Source organism: Pseudorasbora parva, chromosome 8, assembly GCF_024679245.1.
Source record: "Pseudorasbora parva isolate DD20220531a chromosome 8, ASM2467924v1, whole genome shotgun sequence".
Classification (NCBI taxonomy): Eukaryota; Metazoa; Chordata; class Actinopteri; order Cypriniformes; family Gobionidae; genus Pseudorasbora; species Pseudorasbora parva.
In genome coordinates this window covers 6,351,316-6,374,274 of record NC_090179.1, presented here as the reverse complement: position 1 = coordinate 6,374,274, position 22,959 = coordinate 6,351,316, and the positions used below count along the sequence as shown (strand labels likewise).

Here is a 22,959-nt window from a genome sequence, read left to right as displayed (position 1 = left end):
TGTTTATATTCATACTGATAAAGTTCGATTTTTTATAACATGTGATTCTGACATGATGTGACTACATGCACACTGCTCTTACAGCTGATTGGTCGGTGAGGCGCGTTCATGTATTTTGGGGGCGTGGCTTTGGAAAGAGCCCAGAAGGGTGAAGGTGGAGTGAATGGAAATAATGAGCTGTCTTTAAAGGGGGCGGCTCTTCTCCCGGTACGGTGCGCACGCGCGTGACTAGAGCGAGAGAGGAAATGCACGCCCATAAACACTCTCTCAGCTGCAGATCCAGTCGTCCGTGAACACTTCTGTCGCTATAGTCCGCGCCGCGCTCCACTTTATTCCTATGGGTGACGTCGAGCGACTTCAACGCTTCAGCACAGCATTCCGGGAAGGCAGCGCTGCATTTGAACCGATTTGAACGCAGAAATGACGGGAAGCTTCACAACATCGCTTCAGTCGCGTCTCAAATTGGATTTCCACGCCACTGCTGTCACAGAACTTCACCAAATCATACCAAAGAAGTGTGTTTTTGACGGAGCGGTCCCAGCGATAAAGGTTTGGTCCTGCTTTGGAAGCAGCCGGTGAGTAAAACTGCTTTAAATGTCTGCTGTCGGCTATCGTCGCGCGATTAAACATCAGTAAACGACACGATCGCGTGCTTCGTCATTCAAATGCGCTAACGGTTACTCCATTGCTGTTCTGTGTATAACGTTACACTAGTCTGACGTACAAAACCGTTTTGCTTGCTACTGCTAAGGTTTAGTCACATACAATAGTCCATAAACTGAATCATGTCCTCATAAACTGCGAGTAAAGACACACAAATGTTGACAGGCCACTAAATACAGTCCATAACACAGAGACGGACGTCCTGCTGCTGCTGTTCCTCCTGTTCAATTTATTTCAGCCTCCGGATCTGATTCTGGATCATATCTGTATTAGCTGAATCCGATCGATAGCCATGGGTTTCTCCACGCTTGAGGACGTCACCGCTTTGTTCGCATTCGTCATTCTTTAGCTCCGCCCACTCGATACGCCTCCAGGCGCTCGTTTTTTTCCGGAAAGACTCGGTAGAGCCCATATTTCTTTTATAAATATAATAAATCTAAAGACGTTTCGGAGATATGAAGGATGCAATACTACTCTATAGGTACTCAAGATTGACATGAGATTGACTGAAACTGAGTGTTTCACCCCCCCCTTTAAAACAGTCGTGAGAGGTCTACAGACACTCAATTTTTATCATTTATTTTTCAGAGTACTTACATTTTAATTATGTATTGATATATAAAGAACCTTTAAACAAATTTGGAAAAAAGGTTTTTTAACCAATTCTTGCCTACCTTTAAAAGTCGATGCAAACAAAATCTCAAGCTTCAAAAAGTGAAAAAAAGTCTTCTGAAAAGAAGTGATCACTTTATATAAAAAACAGTTGTAGGCTTTTATTATTGTAGGCTTTTATTCACACATTGACACCTCATACATAGAGAACATCAATGTGGCATCAATATGCCAAACAGAAGACAAACCGTACTTTGTCAACAAGAATAACCCTCATTGGTCAAGCAGCTCAGCTATGCTTCAGTTTACCATTGCGTGTGTGTGTTGATCAATGTTCTCATGGATTTGTGGGAAAGTAAATAGATACAGAATTAAAATTTTTGGGTTAATTAATCCTTTAAAGGGATGTAACGCATAAGTTCTGCTGATCAACTGATCACAGGTGCGTAATGTATGGAAGCTTGTTTCAGCCACAGAATAAAACATTTTAAAAGATAATGGTGACTTTTTCTCTGACAAAAAAGATAAAGTCTGAATTGAGTGATATAAAGTCTGAATTGAGTGATATAAAGTCAAATTCTGAGGGGGAAAAGACTGACTTGAATATCTTGCAATTCTGGGAAGTAGAAAAAAAAAGTCAGAATTGTGAGATAAAAAGTTGCAATTACCTTTTTTTTAAATTCTGTGACCCTGAAGCAAGCTTCCACAAGAAAGAGAGAGAAATATGAACTCAAATATTTCAGGTTCTTCCAAGACTAAATGATTTTAGCTGCTTCATTAAGTTTGCAGCTCGAATGTGTCTCAACAAATATTTCAGTTAAATGTTCTTATTTTCTTACCAAACATTTTAAGAGAAGTGTCTTAACATTTGAGCTGCAAAAAGAGCAAACTCTGAGCAATGAAAAAAAAAAAAAAAAAACATACTTTTTTTTAATATAAAACTAATTTTTTGGTTTATCTTTGCACTAATCCTACAAATTCTCTTGAAGAAAGAATTTCCAGCTTTCCCAAACACGCTACACTGGTTTCTGTCCCTCCCCCGTTTCATGCAGCGGCCCACGTCTCGTCTGCCCTGACCTTACACGACCTTTGATTTATTCTTGCCAAAAAAAAGAACGAATGAAATACAGACATGCACACACTGTGGGAAAAGTGAATGGGGCAGAGGAATGCTGTGATGGATAGGACAGGAAAAAGAGGAGGGGGTGGGTGAAGAAAAAAAACACACTCTTTGCTAGTTTCCCAGAGTCCCACATTGCCCAAGGGATGAGAGAGAGAGTGAAAAAACAAAGCTGATCGCTGATATCCCAATGAAATTGGTTTGGCACTTTCTGTTTGAACGGATTAACTTAAACCTGTGAGCTGAACTTACATAATCATAATCATAATCATAATCACATCTACTCTTGTCCACCAGTGCTGGGGAAGCTATAAAAGTATAAACGTAAAAGTAGTGGACCAGTTGTGAACAGCAGTGTTTACCTCAATATTTTGCTATTAGACAAATGTTTCTTGAAAATGTTCCTGTAAATAAACGTCTGAAACGAGTCACTACAGTATATCAGATTTCTCAGTGCCACATTTGAGGACATTTTAACAAAGCTGTAAAATTGCATGCAAAATTCAATATAACAACGACAACAAAATAAATCTGCACCCCTGTTTTGGAAAGAGTAACTTGTAACTGGAAAATGTACATCGTTAATAATGCTGTTATCTTACTACTGAAAATGTGAAAATGCAATTTAAAGGGATACTCCATCGCCTTTTCACATTAAATTATGTTTCTTAAAAAACTAAGTTCGGGAGAAGCACGTTCAAATGATCTACCCAATCATGATGTCATTCCAACCAGCTGTCAGCAATCAGTAATCAACATGTCTACCAATCAGCTCAAGTGGAGGATCACATAAATACCCAGTCAACTCACCAATGTTCCTTGACAAAGTTTGCAGCATCCCTCCACCACCCCTTCTACCTCACCTGGTTAACTTTCCTAACCAGAGATACGGGGGGAGTACTCTGGGTTCGGGCCAAATACCGAGCTCGGAGCCCTCTCCTCGGACAGCACGCCAAATACGCACACCATTTATTCTATCTGAATTATTTGTAAGTGTGAACTCGTGAAACTATGTTTAACTTTGGCGTAGTAAAAAGTCACGCCTGAAAATCCTCCCTCAAATCTCCCCCTCACTCTCTCCTTTCCATCAATAGGGGGAGAGGATTTTTCAGGTGTGACTTTTTACTGCGGCGAGCCGAAGTACTCTCAGAAGTGTTATTCCACCATACATTATAGTTCTCCTTTTTAATCTGCTTAGAAAAGCGGCAAACTTAATTTTGTGTCATCATACTTGATCGTTTAACTATTGGTGTAACTGTATTTAAATAGGGGAAACGTGGAGGTGTTTGGTACTTCTAACTTGATCTCTGTTTGGTACCATAGTGAATGAACTGGGCTTAGTGGGCTAAGCTAAATGCTATCAGATCATCACCGCGCGTCAGAGAGATTAAGAGCACGCACTGAGACGAGAGAGGTCTCAGAAAAGAAGTGAAGTATCCCTTTAATGTCAGTTATTATTGGCTATTCCCCATTAACATCTGTGAAGTTGCAGGAGTGGTTCAGGATTTAAATACGCAAGTTTCCCTAAGTATTAAGTTGTGTGTGTATGAAATACGACACTTCTGAAATTGTGATGATTGACTGCTATAGGCATGTTTTGTTTAAGCTTTGAAGGCTGCTTCACACAGATCATTCTTAAAGTTTTGCCATCTCCACTTATGTTAAGGTATCGTTGTCTTATTTTCAATAGAAAGTATTTAAATTTATTTTGGTTTATTATGGATTATTATTGGCAAGATCTCGCAGCATGAGTCACCTCTTTCTTAATGAAAATATTTATCTTGAACTCTGCCATGGAAACTAGCATCTAGAAACCGCAATTTAACAGTTAAAAGGAATTTAAACCTGTATAATATTACGCTGGACTAGTGCAGTTTTAGAAAATGGATGGATGGCTGATTAAGCTGTGGGCGCCATCTTCTGGCCACACACAGGAATTAATTCAGCACGTCGCGACCATAGACTGTAAAAAAATATGGCTGTAGTGTCCGTGACGTCACCCATAGGATTCTGATAAGCCGTTCTGAAGCCTAAAGTAGGGGCGAGCTGGGCGTCGCCATCTTGTGAGCGAGTCATCGCATGTGAGTCCTGTCCCTAGTGGCCAGTTGATGAATTGCAGTTTACATTACTTCCGTATTGGCTTCAAGAGAGATCGCGGGAGGTTGCCACTTGGTCGCGACTGGCCACTAGGGACAGGCTCCAGAAGGGAGCAGAATCTCATTGAGCCCCATGTTCAAATTACCAACTTTACAGCAAAAAAAAAAAAAAAACCATGCTTACAGCCTGGTACAAATTGTGGTTTTAGCTTATACGGCTAATTTTGACTTTTATGACAACTGTGAGGGGGTTGAATATTTTTATAACTCATTCGTTTACGTTATATAAAGCCTTAAAGTTCTGCATAATTGAGGGCGTGGTTACTTTTTACGTCCATATTGTTTACAGTCTATGGTCGTGACCCTCACAGTGCATTGTGTGTGTATTCTCTAGCGGGTGAATGTACATCATTTGTATTTGCGTACATCATTTTTATTTGCGTTATTGCGGTGCATTGTGGGATTGAGTTCACTCAATAACGTCCATTATGGTTTCAGACACCACTACAAATGGCTGTCCCTTCAAATAGTGCAATAATAATTTTGGACACAACCCATGTGTAGTTCACTTCAGTTCAGTACACACTGTATAGGTTTCTTTGTAAATGCGATTGTCACTACCTACATTTTTTGTTGAATGTTATTTTCACTCTTGTAAATCACTGAACGGTGTGTGTACAGGATTAGGAAGTAATTGGCATGTGCATTTTGCTGTTGTGTGTAGGTGGTGTATTTTCCTATAAACAGTCTTGTCTGCATGAGAGAACAGTTAAAGGAAACTTCTCTGAAAGCCCATTTTACACCGCGCGTGACCGCGAACAGTAAACAACGCAATTTGTGACTAATTGTTTTAAGACTGAGGCTCAGGCCTTGTAAAGCAGCATGTGCTCAAAGAAATACTTGACTCAGAGTTTCATAGTCAAAGAGCTCAAAAAGCTGACTGAGGTTTACTGGTGAATCTCACTAAAACGTGTCCCGGTCGCATTTCAAGTCCTGTAGAAACAGAGTAGGATCCAAACCGACCCCCCACCACTGCACTCCCAATGATTCACACACAATTCATTCTGAATCCTGCACCCATTCCTGTTGGATTTATGACTAGGTCCTTCCAGTTTTAGTAACATCCAGTTTCCTGTCCCACCATTTTTCCTGGTTTCTTTGAACGGTGTGCTTGAGTCGTACTGGAAATTTAGGAGAAGATTTCCAAAAAGGAAAGTTATTGAGAGAGAAGGTTAGGCCATAGCGAGGGGAGAGTAAAAAGTGTATTTTCACAGCCATGAGCCAGAGACACATGTGGAAACAATCAGACGTGAAACTCCTCCTGATAACATCATCTGAATGCCGAGCCATGTTCCTCAACGTCTCCAGCCCAGGGCTGAGGAGAACGTGTGTTTACAGGATGAAATGACAAAGAAACGCTTTCTATCATACCTGCAATGGAGAAATACAATATATATATATATACTAAGAAATGGTTTTGATCCTGATGTTTAAGAGAATTCTGTTCTGGGAGTTTGGCAGACACACACACACACACACACACACACACACACACACACACACACACACACACACACAGCTATTTTCAGACCATTACTGCGGCCGTTGCCAGTGTGTTGTTATTTCTGCTGCTCTGGATTAGAAGCAGAGACAGCGGCAGAAAAATGCGTTTAACAAAGGAACGGAGAGGAAAGTAGACGAGGCTTTTTGCTACACTTTTTCAGAATATGTAAAAAGGATAATATGGCTTTGTTCAGACTGTAATACAATCTTACTACTTTCTAAATACCACAGAGAACATTGCTATTAATTACAAACAAGTGAAACTGTGCAATGCTTGATATTTTGCAGTGTTTAGCATAAAACATAATTTAATACATGATATGTATTAAAGTGTATTTTGTCACAGCTCTCTCTCTCTCTCTCTCTCTCTCTCTCTCTCTCTCTCTCTCTCTCTCTCTCTCTCTCTCTCTCTCTCTCTCTCTCTCTCTCTCTCTCTCCTCTCTCTCTCTCTCTCTCTCTCTCTCTCTCTCTCTCTCTCTCTCTCTCTCTCTCTCTTCTCTCTCTCTCTCTCTCTCTCTCTCCTCTTCATTAAAAACTCTCTCTTTGACATTCAGTGTTGGGACACATGTACTCTCACAGTAAATTATTATACCTCATATGAAGGGATGAATTCCTTATTCAGAAAGGCACAGATGTTGGGTTCAAAATAAGGATAATATATTCAGAATAGTATAATATTCGGCAGACCTATTCACTCATCATACACCCGGCACTAGGCCAAGTGTTTTTTTGCCAGTTTCACGTTGTTTAGATATCAAACGCACTGGCTCATCTGTTCCCCCATGGGTGTGCTGGTCTGAAAACCAGGAGTGTTCAGGAGCATTGCTGGAGCGTTGATGTGTTGAGGAACTGAAAACCACTGACCATTGACCAACACAAACCTGCTCTAAAGGCAATAGTGCAGGATTTAGTGTGTTATTTAAAGGGTGTGTTAGTAATATGAGCCTATAGGTGGGTGCACAATGTGCGTTCACTTGTAGACAGTGCTTATTATACTCCGCAGCACACAAACATTTTTAATTATGAAAAATTAAAGGATGTTAAAAAGTTCATCATTAGAAAACTATTATTGTGTACATAAATATAAAAATGCCTATATGTTATAGTGGATAGTCATTGCATGTATCAGAATGACCTCTTTGCAGTAATGACGAATGAAATTGGCTAATTATTTGACAAATCATGGCAAATTTGCACTTTACATGGTAGAGGGTGTCTATATTACGCTATGTTGAGTGCAAATCCGCCATGGTGCGAGCACAACTGGCTTTTAAAGGGAATGGGAGAAGAGACTCTGGTTGGTTTATTGCAGGTTACGCCCAAAACATAAACTAGCAAACTTTCGGACACGCCCTAAGTGCACTCAGAAATCAGGGCATCTCAGCATCTTATCCACTGATGTGCAACAATGAGAGTGTAATGTAGATGTTCTGTGTTTGTTTGTCACACAGTTTTGATAATGTTTGTTGTTTTATTTGCGTTTTAGTTCCGGATTCGGCCCCAGACAATGTGACGGTTGTGGTGAATGGAACAGAAGTGTTCCTCAGATGGGCGCAACCTTCTGGGAAGATTAACGGCCACCTGCAGGGATACATGATGGAGTACAGTGCACCGAATATGGAACAGGTAACCGTACACACACTCACGTTGGGTTTTCATGTTTTTGAGGGGATATTACATAGACCCTAACCCTATAAATAGGCCTACCGATTCCACAAAACTTTATGCCTTTTTAAACATCACTTAGTATGATTTATAAGGTGTTTTCATCATGGGGACCAAAAATGTTCCCACGAGGGACATGTTCCTTCAGACAAGAGTTTCAGATGTTGCCATCTTTGTGAGGGCATTTTGTCCCCAGAACGTAAAGGTTTACCAGGACCACATACTGATATTTTTTTACTTTTGGAATGCCATTCCTTTATCTTGGAAAAATTACCATTTGTTTTGCACATTGTACCATGGTATACACAGAAAAATAGGGTGTCAAAATTGTACCTTTAGCTTGTCACTGGGGCAGTACCCTTAAAAGGACATCTTTGTACCTGTTTTACTCCTAAAAGGTGCATATTAGTACCTTTGGGTACAAATGCGCACCTTAAGGTACTACTATGAACCTTTTTGTGGTAAAAATGGTACAACGTTGTTCTTTTAAGGGCACTGCCCCAACGACAAGCTGTTGTACCCCTAAAGGTATTTTTGACACCCTATTTTTCTGTGTGGCATGTGAATATGGTTTCATTCAGTGCCATCAAAATACAATTGTATTGCCATGTTATGCCATCATGGTACCAAAGTCCTGCTGGAGTTCTTTTTTATAATAAAAGGGAACACGTTTTTGTAAAGTCCAGCAAGTATTTTCTGTAAAAGTTCATCTTATTCCCTGCGATTTTTAATTTAAAATGACATAAATGACGTGAATTTAATCATGACCCTCAAATTTTTCCTAATTCATTCTACTTCTTTTCCTCATTGAATAGTTTGCCAATCCATCAGATTACAGACAAATGTGTTTCATGTTGACTCAAACATCTACATTGCTTTGCTGAAAATCTTGCATAAAGCAGCATGAGTTCTGTGTTGGTCTGGGCTGGTTTATGCTGGTTAGAGCTGGTCTACCTGGCGGACCAGCATAGTCATGCTGCTCTCAAGCTAAACTGATCATCCCACACAGAAACCAGCATCCCACACAGGTCCCAGCATGAAAAACATACTTTGTGTTGGTGACCAGCAATGCTGGATTTTTCAGCAGGGTTCAGTTGTCGTTTATCATTGATTTATCTGCATATTTCCATTCCAGCAGGTTATGGTGGACATGGGTTTGGACACAGAGCTGCTTGTCAATCTCTCAGCACCCCTGTCGAATGTTTCCTTCAGAGTGTGTGCGTACACCAGTGCAGGACAGGGACCCTGGACGCCTCTCCAAACCATCACGCTCTTCCATTCAGGTATGAAGGCAAACAGACAATACTACGCATAGGTCAAACATGTCCACTGAATGCTAATGGTCTCTTGCAATGTTTTGCAGAAACCGGACAATCCAGAGGTGAGTGACAATCTTCCTTCTTATAGTGATCTAATTACAGTATTTCTTTTACCCGAAACCTGACCCTGAACAAAACCTTTTGTAGGTTTTAATCAAGATGTTATTTGACTGAAGTGAATTCAGACATGTAAGTGATTTGGTGCCACAAGAAATCCGGACCCACACAAAATATGGAAGTGGAATTTTCCCTTTTACTTCCCTTATGTAGTGCCATTTTTGAAATGCTGTTGTTTTTCTGTTCGCGGTTGCCGTCTCAGAAAAAGAGGAAGAAAAAGGCAAATGAATGAAAGAAAGGAACAGAAAGAAATGAAAGGAAAGCGGTTACAGGCAGAAGTTGTGAGGAGTTTTGTTGAGTGGGAGGTATGTGTAGAGAGAGACTTTAGGACCATTTCTAGAAGTAACACACCCTATTGCAAATGTGGACATCTTGCTCTGAGGTCATTTAATGAGCTAATTCAACCAATGACCAAAACACACATCCACCCACACACACACGCAGAGTTTCTAGTCTCTTATGGATATGTTTTAGTCTGACCAGATGACCATGGTAAAATATTAAGACATGTCAGGTATTGCTCTGGTGAGTGTAGTGCAACAGGGAATATTATCACAGCCAGGTTTTAATCTAACCTGATGTAATTTAACCAGACGCTCTCGTTTAAATTCACAATTGTTTGTAAAGAAGGAGATTATAACTTTACCATGTCTACAGCTCATGGCTTCTCCTGTTATTTAAACATCTGTAGGCGTGACTAATTTGCAAAAAGACTGCAATATAAATATGTCCTGTGCTTCTGCATTTTGAACAAAACGGAACCAGCTTGTTCTTAGAGACTTCAGGACATCCAGCCAGCAGTGCATTACAATAATCTTGAGTTTTCGAATGCATACACTAGCATTTCTGCATTAGGAACAGAAAGCATGTTTTGTATTTCTCAGGAGGAAGAATGTAGTCAAGAAAAACCCCCAATCACGCTGCACATCCGGGTAGAAGACCTGTAGAAATAGGGATCTCGGTGTGTTCATATTTCAGTAGCTTATGTTTAGAGGTGTTCACCGCATCACTGCAGGACGTTGTCATTTGTGTGCTCAAGTTAAAAAAGAGTAAATCAATCACTCAATGGAAAGTAGCTGAAGTCACTAGACGATTTAATGCGCCATCTGTCGGATCTTTATACCTCTTTTTTTTGATGGTGTGCCACCCTCTTACTGACTCTTAATGTCTCTAATGTGGAGACTCTTTTGATTCGGGCCATCCTCAGCTTTGTAGAGATGGAAAAGGAAAAGCTCCACTCACAGTTTCTTCAGAAAATGCAAAAATGTAATTCATCAATGCTGAAATAAGCTTAAATCATCCATCTTGATTGGTTTCTTCTCTCACTGAGCCCATTGTATTGTATACTGGTATTTATTTATGTCTGCCTTGGAATTTAGCTAATATTTGTATAATGCTGCACCATTTTGCTGCCTAAATCCTGAAATAGACTCAAAACCATAGGAGGATACCCTTACTGAAATAGTTTTGCTACTCTAACCATAGTTTAACCATGGCCTATTTGTGGTAAAACTGTGGTTATATAAATGGTAATCAATTATCCAAAAAACATGGTTACTTCACTTTTACTATAATAAAACCATGGCTATTTTTTATACGGGTAGGAGCCGAATGCACTAACTTTGATACAAAAGTACAAGAAACAGGGAATCAAGGAAACACACCTGAACTCACCGAATACAGCCAGACCTGACAATGAACACTGGAAACAGAACTGCGAATGTCTTAAAACAACATTTTACACTCAAGAGGTTGTTATGCTTTGAAATCCTGTTCAATAGGCAGTCTGCTATGTTTTGAAACATATTCATACTTTTAGATATGTTTGCATTATTTTCTCTTTATAATCAAGTTTAAATGGACATATTAGTCTTTATTCATCTGCTTTTTCTGTGTGTATGTGTAAAGGTCTGTCGAGTCCTCCGGCGTTCTCCTGGCACTGGTGGTATGTGGTGATGGCCATCGCCGTCGCCGTCGCTCTAGCTGTGCTCTTGGCTGTGTACGTGACCAGGCTGAGGCGGAAGGAGACGCGCTTCGGGTGGGTGCTGATGGGACTTCTACTGGCTTTTCCATTCAGGGAACACACATACATTGGCTGTGTTTTCTTTATTTTTATAGAGGATTCTGACACTGTGGAGGTCAGCAGAGATCTCAATACTATTAAACTTAAATGGCAGGAAACAGACTTATTGAAAATTAAAGGGGTCCTATAATGCTTTTTACATGTTCATGCAATGTTGCTGTTTGCGCAAAGCAAAGGAACATAATAGTTCCTCTTTAAAATAAGAAACTCTTAAAATGTTTTTCACACACATTGTTCCACAATTGATGAAATAATTTGCAGCTTGCTGTTTACATCATTGGACAAACATTTGTGTGCACCCATAAGCTGGAGATGATGTCACCAATGTTTTTGTTCATTTTCCAAGAAAGGAAACACTGTGCAGTTTAAGTGCAAATATCTGTAGAGTTTTTCCTGACGTTCATTACATCCGTATGCAGAATAATGTTCTCCCTTTGCAGGTTAGGGTTTCCCCCACAGTTCATAGACTAACAATAAATTATCAGTAGCTGTAAGTGTGAATGTCAGTGTCCCAGCAAACAATTTTGTGTTTAAAAGTTTAAAAGACAATAGCCATCCAAACACAGCCCGAACATCTAGGCTAAAACATGGCAAAAGTGTGTACATATAAAATGTAATAGATGTCTAACCAAAGCTAAAGTATAGACTAGTCATTTAGAATGAAAGCAAACACCTTGTGATCACTGTTGACTTTGCTTACATGATGGAATATCATACATGTCAAGTTATTTTGGCAAAAACAACATTAAAGGTTGTTTGGCTAGGAGTGTGTTACTCATAGCCGGACTATATCAGGTCAATAGTTACCCGAGACGGTGAGATGTCGGCTATTGCTTGCTGGGGTGTGTGTGGGTGTGTGTGTGTTTATTAGCTCTATGATGGACCAGTCATCTGTCTAGAGTGTTTCTTTGCCTGTGGCCTGAGATGCTGGAATAAACTCCGTCATCCTGTTATAACCTTTCATAGGACATGTGTTAGCATGAAGATGACCTCACAGCTAACAGACATGAACAAAATAGGCACAAAACTCTCATTTTGATTTCAATGGGGTTAAGCGTCATTCTTTTTAGTAAAATGAAGTAATGTGAAATATCTGTTAAGTGAACATATGTTTGTTTAGTAGCATTTACTATATACATTACCAGCAAACATTGACTGCATAAATTAATGAAAAATACAAAAGGGTTATTTTTCATGTGAAGATATATTTGTGTGTGTTGTACAGCGAGGCATTTGAACCCATGATGGAGAGCGGAGAACTCGTCGTCCGTTACCGAGCCCGTCGCACGTACAGCCGACGCACGACAGAAGCCACACGTGAGTTTGCTTTTTCTCCATCCACATATGAAACCGTCTGATTATGTGTTTTCTTGCTTGCACATGAAGCTGTAACTAGATCAGAAACACTTGGCCAAGAACAGATCAATGGCATTTTATTTCCTACCCTTCTTAGGCAAGCTTAGTTTTTGTTTTTACCAAAGTTATACATTTTAGTTGAAGTTTAGGTTTGAAAATCTCACTTTTACGTTTTACTTTTAAGTACAGATCAATGAAAGAGTTTTCTTTTCTACTCTGTCACTTTTAGACTGTTAATGATGTCATGGTAAGACTAATTGATTCACTTGACTATGGCTATAAAAAAATAAAAATAAAAAATAAATTAAAATTAAAATTCTATATTTTGAATTTAATTTGCTATATTTTAGTCCTTGCTCAAAATATATTGGACCAGACAGAGGAAAGCAGCCACGGCTCATGAGCAGAAGCAGCAGAGCCCCACTAAAATATTCATCCAAACATAGACCTCTATATACACTGAATTAATAATAAATTATAAATGTGTTGATTTTTCCGGCCGCGATAATTGCCATTTGCATGCTTTTTGTTTTCCTCGTCTCTCTCCTTGACTGCGTGCGCCTCGTCTGTTTGGGGAGGTGTTTATACTCGTCGACAGACCGGGTGATGGGACGTCATTCTCGGCCAGCAGATCTCGTGACTCTTCGGTTGCGGAGCCACACGCAAAGTTACGAAATTTGACGTGCACAACGCCAAGTGAAATGGGGTCTCGCGCACTCCGCGTCAACGTCATTTTTGCCGCGCGCACCCTCGTTAATTAACTGAAGTTAATTCTTCAGTTCAGTCTTTGTGTGCTAAAAAGGCACATACGTTCCTGTAGAGATAGCAACACATTCTCTATTTTTGGCCAAATAAATGAAAAGCATGTCATGTCAATGTCTTCTCTCTTGCTGTATCTAAATATCACTTTCCTCAGAGATGGTCAAGTACAGTTTGTGCATGATTAGGCTATGATATAAAAAAAAAAAATGTTAATACTGTATCCTAAATTGTGGATAATTAATATATCATATGCTGAAGTATCTCTGGATTAAAAGAAAAAAACAACAAGAACCATACAGAACGGAAAACCGTGACCCTAAAACCGTGATACGAACCGAACCATGGGTTTTGTGAACCCCCGCCCCTAATATGCTCCTAAAACACAATCATCCGTTGCAGTTTTCATCCATTTTATTTATTGCTTTTGGTATTTATTTAAATGCATTTTTAAACAGACTGAGAAACCATGCTTTTATTGTTTTTGGTTGTTTTGTTCATTTATTGAGGTTATTTAAAATGTTTTCCATTTTTTTGTGTTAAATAGTCTTTAGAAATTAAAGTTAATTGATCTTTGAAAAGGTGTACCTGCATTTTAATGCCATAATCATTATTTTTGATGAAAATGGTCTCAGAACAACAATATTTTCGTTTATTGCAATAATTTCTCGGCCAATTTCTCGTCCAGCAAAATATGTTATCGTGACAGGCCTAGACCCGCTTATTTTCACGTGGCGTTACCTCACGTAAACCTCGCTCCAGAGCAGACCAAGACGATATTAGTCCACTTCAGATGCGTCTGCATCAGGTCAGTAACTAGTTGGCATGTCTGTTCTTCCTATGTGGAGTAGCGTATTAAAATAATGAGATTATAAACCCTGTAATTTAAACATGCCCATGCGAATAGATTTGATATACTTCCGTTGTGTTTGTTTTATGTTTGTTCTGAGAATAGACACAACTTTGTTTTCCTCACTGGAATCCTACAAAGCTTTTATTATTCTAAAACGACGCGCGGTCGCAATAGCATTTTATGCATCATATCTTTTACTGGTGGAAACAAGAAAGGGGTAAAAGAAAAAATGGTGAACTTAGAAACATCTACAGCAGTGTTTCTCAAACTTTTTCAGTCCAAGGACCACTATATCTTCCAATTTTTTTCTGAGGACCACCTACAGAATCCCACTCTAACACGCCCCCAAAAACCAACAAAATAGAAAGGATAAGCTAAATTTAAGTTTAATATGCAACTGTTTCAAGTCAAAAACTTAATTATTCAAACACAAATGCAATGATATGATCAGAAATTATTATATAAATTTTTATTTAATTTGAAAAAGTAAATGTGAAATGAGTTGCAGCTTAATATGAACAACAAACTGCACATGTGGAAGAAAAAAAACTGCAATTAAACATACTGTACCAGCCTAGGTCCCACTTAATGCCATTCCAAAGAGCCATTAGTTTAAAACTGAGGTGCTGGGTATAGGAAGTCTATTGTTGTGTAACTATGGTAACAATAAAATGCTGAAACGAATGTTCCCCTTAAGGCTCTTTCACACTGGACGCGATTTTCACGTGCGAATAATTTGCACGATGGTTTTATTTGTTGGTCAGCTGTTTGTTTAATGAGCGCTGCCACACCGAACGCGAATGTGCTGCGGCGAAAAAACTGCATTTATTTTTTTCCGTTTCAGTTTCTATTTTGTTTTACTCTAGCGGCGTCAAAACCGGCTTCAACCAATCACATACAAGGAAACAAAGGTGACGAAATGTCAAGTTGATGTCATGAGCTATTCACTCAACATTAACCATTGCCAGGTATGGCATATCTCATGAGATTACAGCTGTAGGTCTAGTCAAAGCTGTGCATCTGCAGCTGTGTTTACAGACAGCAATAACCTAAGTTAACCTTTTATATATCGTCTTTTTTTTTACCTTATGTCCGCGATTATGGAAAGTGAATGTGCTGCCATCAGTATGTCTGTGGCACTTAAATATTTACATTGTGACTGAACTGGAAACAGACCGGATAGATTGGTTCCTGAAGCGCGCGGTTTGTCTCGTCAGATGCGCTGCTGTCTCTGGAGGAGATCCTCAAATTGTCCCACAGACTTAAGAAAGTACTAAAGTGCAGAACCGGCTATGATAAAGATTTAGCTCCTGTACACGATTAGCATACTCCCCTTCAGACTCTCTGTCCTTCAAGACTGGGTTGCACCCGAAACCGTCTTTTAAATAAAATGAAAAGCTCATCTTCACTGTCCGGGCTTTCTCAGCTGACGCAGCAAATGTTTTGGAATGTTGGAGCTCTGAACGTCGCAAATTCGTGTCGCGGCTGATGTGAATGGCTTTGACGCGAAGTATTCGCATGCGTTATGCGTCCGGTGTGAAAGGGCCTTTAATGTCCAATATCACTGAAATTACTGGGATTTTACACATGAAACAAAAACTAGTACATTACAAAACTAATAGATCTGTGGATTTTAGATCCATTTTTACGTTATTAAAACAGAATGGCAAGAACTGTTTCGCAAGTTCATTAAAAATCTACTTAAATAAGTGACGATTTTATAAACACTTGCCTAGTTTAGGTAATCTTTTCGCGGACCACTAGGGGTCGATGGCGGACTACACTTTAAGAATTACTGATCTACAGATATACGACCTGCATGATCATGTATAAGTGTATCATTCAACTATTCCCAGTGATCTAGAGTTAAAAAAAGCAATACATAGCAATATCAAATCGCAATACTTGTAGAATTGCCATTCTTAAAAATCACAATATTGTATCAGGCACCCAAGTATCGAATCGTGAAATAGGTGCATCGTCCCAGCCCTAAAAGTAATCATATCAAAAATGCAACATTTCATGATAGTGTGAAGTATGTGTAAGTTATGGTCTCAAGAGTATTTCATGACAGAAGATCAGCCAACCTCGCTTCTGAGGACACTGATGTTTTCACTGATGTTTTCACTGGTGTTTTCACTGATGTTTTCACTGGTGTTTTCACTGGTGTTTTCACTGATGTTTTCACTGGTGTTTTCACTGATGTTTGGCAGAGGTTGGAAGGAAATGAGCCTGCACTTATCACCTGGCATCACATTTCATTTCACCCTCAAACTGCTGGATTTATTACTGACAGGGGCTGACGTGCCTCAACATGCAGGGGCAACTAAACTGGATAGAGAGAGGGAAAAGTGTACCTAGAGACTAACAGATAAAGAAAAACACATTCATGTTAACATAGAAACATGAGAAATGGGTGTTGGCTTTAAAACCTGACAGAACCCACCCAGCCCCCTCACATACATTTGTGTGCACACTTTGTGAGGACATTCATTGGCACAATGTAATCTCTAGCTCCTTACCCAAACCCCATCACAAGTGTCTAACCTGAACCCTTACCCTGAACCTACCTTTAACCTAATTAAAAGTCTTAACCCTCAAACAGGCATTTAAAGGGGTCTCGGAAAGCGAAGACTGGCCAAAACATCCCCCATTTGTCCTCACTCTTATGGTCTAAAACGCACAAAGATAGTTGTATGTGTACACACAGAACCTGATTTTACCAAGAATAATATGTTCATGCATCAACATATGGAACATTCCAATCAACCAATCAGATTTGAGGGATAAGTTTAGTTTATGTCTAGTTTAGGCTTACAAGCAGGGTTATGTGCTTCTACATCAGTGTTATTCTCCTATTATTTCCCTCTGATTTTAGGGATATGTTATGGGTAGGGTTCAATATAGGGGTAGGGATAGGACTACATTTTCAGACAGGATTATTGTTCCAGGATCAACAAAATATGTTGAATCAGGAGCGCATCTAACTTGGCAAAATCAGGACACACACACACACACACACACACACACACACACACACACACACACACACACACACACACACACACACACACACACACACACACACACACACACACACGTCGTGTTTCCATGTTTTACGGGGACTTTCCATAGGCGTAATGGATTTCATACTGTACAAACTGTACATCCTATCCCCTTACCCTGCCCCTAAACCTACCCATCACAGGAAACATTCTGCATTTTTACTTTCTCAAAAAAACTCCTTCTGTGTGATTTATAAGATGTTTTCCTCATGGGGACCTAAAAATGTCCCCACAAGGACAAGGATTTCAGATATTGCCATCTTTGTGGGGACATTTTGTCCCCATAACATAGGGATTACCAGGTCTCACACACACACACACACACACACACACACACACACACACACACACACACACACACACACACACACACACACACACACACACACACACACACACACACACACACACACACACACACACACACACAGAGCTTAACATGCTCTAAACCTGAAATATTCCTTTAATGTCAGGGACACACGTCCATCCAACACAGTCCATTTTTCTAATGTGTCCTACAAATGTGATGTATTTTTCATCTCACCCGTGTCCTGAGAATGAGTCAATGAGATATGTTCTATTCTGAACTCCAGTATTTACAAATATTGGCTATAACTCTCAAGCATATCTCACTGCCGTCATGAGCTAAATCACTGAAACAAAAGCTGAGTGTTTTGTGTAAGAGTAGAAACATCTGCATTATCTCCAGATCTTTCATTTGGTGTCAGATCCAGAGGATTCCAGGGAAGCCTGACGTCATGTGTTGTGAGATAGTGAGAGAGGACGGTATGAATGTGAGCTTGTTTTGAGCAATAGTAAAGGGTGGAGGGTTTGTGTCATCTGGAGAAGCTCCATGAAATGTTTCGCCTTCACTCTCTCTCTATCCCACTCGCTATCTTGATTTCCATTCGGGGGTTCATTTGCAGAGCAAAACAATCTTGCAACATCACAGGATTTTTTCACACTTAAGTTCTGTTTGGCCTCGTACACTCTGCAACTAAATGCAGTTTTCACTCCCTCTATTGAGCGCACAGAGTTTTCCACTTTAGGTGTCAATTGCATAGTTCAGCTAGTTCGTCTGTGCTTGAGTTCTTGAGTTTGAGCTTGAGTCCTGAATGGAAAATCTGTTTACTTTCATCACACTTTAGATAATATATAAAGGCAAACACATGAATCTAACGCACCCTAAATATAGAGTGACAACCACGGTTTATAAAATCCAAAATAACAGACATAAATGTTCAGTCATTTGAGGGATTCATAAACTCTTTTAAATCCATTTGTCACTAACAAAACTTTGCAGTGTGTATGAGAACAGCTTTTTTGGTGTTAAAGTGGCTTTAAAAAGTCAGGCGAGGGAAAAAAGACCTGCATGAACTTTCTACTTTTGCTTCAATGTATTGTTGCATTGTATTGTTAATCCTCTTAATTCCAGATTATTGTATATTAGAATATTATTAAGCAAAAGCAGTGTTTCTATAGTATCTTGAATTTGACATGGGAATTCTCTGTTAGCGACATTCTTCGTTTTCGTACAAGATATTTGGCATTTTCAGTCATTTTTGAAAGTACCTCACATTTTGTCATCATCAAAGAAATGTCTTTTGTCTCTTAAAATGTTTAGATTTACAGTGCTGTCAAATCGATTAATCATGATTAATCGCATCAAAAATAAAACTTTGTGCTTACTGTTTTTCATATCATATATGAATGTATGTGTGTGTATTCAAATACTATATAATAATTATACACAGTACACACATATATTATGTAAACACAAACTTCCATTCTGGATGCGATCAATCGTTTTGACAGCACAACACAATACGTGAACCATACACATAAAATATAGCAAGATTTTTGCAAAACTCTTGCAGTCAAATGAAATAAAGTGTGAAGTTAACAATTGTCATATACAACAGATATCACTTTACTTGGTGATTGTATTACAATACAAAGAGAAAACATCCCTATGTCAATGTCAAAGACAATATTCTCTCTAAAGAATAGGCGTGTATTGTTTTTCTGGCATGATGTTCTCTCGAAGACGCTTTGAAAACTGATGCTAATCTCTCAGGTGGCTCGTTCTTTTCTCAGTAAACTCTCTGGGGATCAGCGATGAGCTCAAACAAAAGTTACAGGACGTGATGGTGGACAGGCATAAGCTAACGCTGGGAAAAACACTCGGGGAAGGTGAGCGTTACATGACTGCTGTATGGATATGTGACCTGTATTGTCTGCACTCACCATCAGATGAGATAAAGGCTTGTTTGTTTGTTTGTTTGTGTGTGTGTGTGTGTGTGTGTGTGCAGGTGAGTTCGGCTCTGTAATGGAGGGTTTACTCACTCAGGAGGACTCTGTGCTCAAAGTTGCAGTGAAGACCATGAAAAGTGAGTCAATAGAGACCTCAGAATCTCTGAAAACACGTGCAATCGTTTCCATCCGACTAACTTCATCCTCCTGCTGTGTTTTGATCAGTTGCTATCTGCACTCGCACCGAAATGGAAGATTTCCTGAGAGAAGCAGCGTGCATGAAGGAGTTCGATCATCAGAATGTCATGCGGCTTCTAGGTAAGGGGAGCCACGCTTTCAGTAAAACACTAAACAGTCACCTGACATAAAACTACAAGAAAGTTTTGCTCACTTCTCCTCCGTGTTGCCAAATACAGTAACAGGAGACGATCACGACATCACTCCTAATGGTAGTCAACTAATTTTCAGTAGTTTGTAGATTAGCTTAGTCTAACTGACTGATATTTCAGTGATAATGTATTATTACAATTGTTTAATCACTAGGACACTTTTCTTGATTTTTCTAACTATTATTTTTGCAATGAAAATGCACTAAAACTACCAAAAACATGTCTCAAATCAAGTCATTCTTGAATCTACAAGGTACAGTGGAGGTACAATTTTGTTTCTTTGGGGAACAAAACATATAACTGTACCTTTAAAGGTACACAATTGGTCCTTAGGATACAACTATGCCATTGTTTTGCTCAGTTCGGCCCTAGTGATTCGCTGTCCTGCAGAGTTTGGCTCCTACCCTGAAAGACGTCTATAGAAGCTCTTATTGAGAATTAAAGGAAGTGTATGCAAGATTGTGGCCAAAACTGTACTGCAATCACTTCCAATTACTGTAGAGCGGTGTATCCCCTCTCCCTCTCCCCCTCCCCCTGACTCGAGTTTGCCAGATAGCTGTGGTAACTAAAGCAGATCTGGCAACCCGGATGCCGAAACACTACTGACTTCGTGATTGGTCGATCGGTGGAGGGCGGAGCTATAGGCCACAACACAACATGGCAACATCAACATCAGTTGAGCACTACAACAACCACTTTTAAATGACAATATCCTGGCCGGACTACTGTTGTCAGTGATATAAGTATTTGAAACTAACATGATTTCTTAATGTCTAGTGACATATCAGGGCCATTTTATGATTAATTAAAATACATTTCTTACATACAGTTCCTTTTAACAGGTTTAGATTTTAATGTTTTTTTGAAAATGTTTGGTCACCATTATGGTGATCATTGTTGCCTTTAGCTGGGCAGTTTGAGTCTCGGCTTTTTATGTGTGTTCGTGTAACAAAACACCTAATCTGATCGAATCAAAAGAAGCCTTAAAAAAAATTATCATGAAGAAAAATTGGACTGAACTCATCATTGACTAAAAATGTTAATAAATATTCAACAACAATACTTTCTTACCACAGATCAGACATTCTGAATTTTGATTTTTAAATACTTTTACGCCATAGGGCGCAAACCCTTCTTTGGGCATTAAAAAAACACTGTTGTTGAGGATTTACTAGACACGCAGGGATGAATTGGCGCTGCAAGGCATGGGAAGTTATTATTATCAGAGTCTGAACTTATTTCTTATGCATTTGCAGTAGGGGTTGAACGACTTCCAAATTTTATAAGTCAACATTTATGTGATGAATGTCGAGTCGACGTCGCTGATGACGTCATTAATGAACAAATAAACCTGAGCCTCGAGCTGAGACGCGAGCGCGGGTCTTCTTGTGCACAGGACGGCTATACCATATGACACAGCGCTGCCCATAAGGCTCGTTCTGAATAAGATAAAGTAGCACAATAAAGATTACATGTATATGAATGCATTAGTGAGTGATTGCGTGTGAATTAATTCTACCTGGCAGCGTCTCTCTACTAATAGTGAAGCGGTGAGTTTAGTTATCAAGAAATATATGTTAGAACTTTTCAGTTTCTAAGCTATGTTATTGATAAATCACAGAACAGTGTTGACAATACATTTCTGCACTGTGCGATCGGCTGTGTGTGTGTGTTGCAATGCAACACGTATTAGTTTAGCGCGATGATTAAGTTACTTGTACAATAAGCCTGCATTCTCCCGATCAATTTTGAGCATCCAGGTGGTAATCAAACATGTCTTGTGGAGAGCTCTCGGAGTATGCATTTATTTGTCATTTTTAACTGTTCAAAACAGAGCCTGTGTCAGAATATTGTTTATCCTGTTGCGCCCTCTATAGGCCAGCGACTAGTCGACGTCAAGCTTAAAGCGTCGTGACAGAGCATTAAGGTCGACTAGTCGGTGCAACCCCTAATTTGTAGGAGTTTGCCTTTCAGACCATAGACCGTAAAAAAATATGGACGACTCGACATCATCCGTTTCCGCTTGGCAGATTTGAAGCTTTTAGGCGGCATTGCACGGCGCGGACATCTTGGGACCTGGGAGTCTGCGCAGTAGCATTTCGGGACCGGAGTTGCGCAGTAGAGCACAGGAAGTAGAGCAGGAAGTACAGCTGCGATATCAAAAGCCCGCCCACAATCTCGCAGATGCAGAACAATTAATTATGTTGGTGTGAAATAAACAGTTATGGAAATGTAGAAATTAAAGCTAAAGCTCCAATCTGCTCCCAAAAATTCAGAAAAAAGTCAGTTAGTGCCTCAGTGACAACTTCACTCAGAGAAGAGGTCAGTCTCAGCTGTCAATCATGACGTCACACCCCCCGTTTTTATAGCATCAAATAACTAACTCAAACTAAACTTATTTTAAAAACGAACACTTGAAATGAAATCATCGTGATGGTAACTGCCTTCAGTGACATAAACTAACTTTGGGGAAAAAATATTTGAAGTGTAATTTTATTATTTAGTTTGCCTCACGTCCGTTAGAAAACACAGAGGGGCGGCTATACTGGGACCGGTCACCGGGGGGCGATCGAGGCGCGAAAGCTTCAGTAAATGAGAGGGAGACTGCAGGCTTGTTTCAGACTGTATTTATGGGATGAAAGTATTTAATTGGATCATGCAAGGTGATTTACTAAGGTCAATTTACTGGTGTTACGGCATTATTAACCGGCCAAAAAAGCACGTATTAAACCAGATGATAACATTATGGAGATGATCATCTGCATCTGTGTTCAATGTGCGTGTCGTACTTCATCCATGCTGTGTTAACCCGTGCTTTGGCATCAGGTTAAAACTGAATATTCAGTGTGAAATAATGCAGGACAAGGCTATGTTCTTATTATTGGTAATTGGCCAGTTTTGCCATTATTATTGTTCATATTTAGGGTGAGGATTTTGTTAAAATCACACGCATTAAATATTAAACTTGTATGTGTGACTTTTCCTGCAGACATTACTGATCCGGCAGTTTGATGAGGAGAAGCATGCTGTTAATTTACTGAACCGT

The 22,959-nt window shown here is 39.5% G+C and overlaps 1 protein-coding gene across 3 annotated transcripts in view; it reads left to right on the top strand.

Moving 5' to 3' along the window:
- Window positions 1–22,959, top strand: part of LOC137084072 (tyrosine-protein kinase receptor UFO) — a 58,337-nt gene that overhangs the window by 27,109 nt on the left and 8,269 nt on the right. For 2 of the 3 annotated variants that reach the window (XM_067450004.1, XM_067450007.1), the window contains exons 8-15: window positions 7,541–7,680; window positions 8,855–9,002; window positions 9,083–9,100; window positions 11,064–11,193; window positions 12,464–12,555; window positions 19,369–19,464; window positions 19,584–19,661; window positions 19,750–19,842. In XM_067450004.1, the coding sequence (XP_067306105.1) occupies window positions 7,541–7,680; window positions 8,855–9,002; window positions 9,083–9,100; window positions 11,064–11,193; window positions 12,464–12,555; window positions 19,369–19,464; window positions 19,584–19,661; window positions 19,750–19,842 (795 nt within the window). The remainder of the gene's footprint in view (window positions 1–7,540; window positions 7,681–8,854; window positions 9,003–9,082; window positions 9,101–11,063; window positions 11,194–12,463; window positions 12,556–19,368; window positions 19,465–19,583; window positions 19,662–19,749; window positions 19,843–22,959) is intronic. The other variant, XM_067450005.1, reaches the window with a different exon arrangement.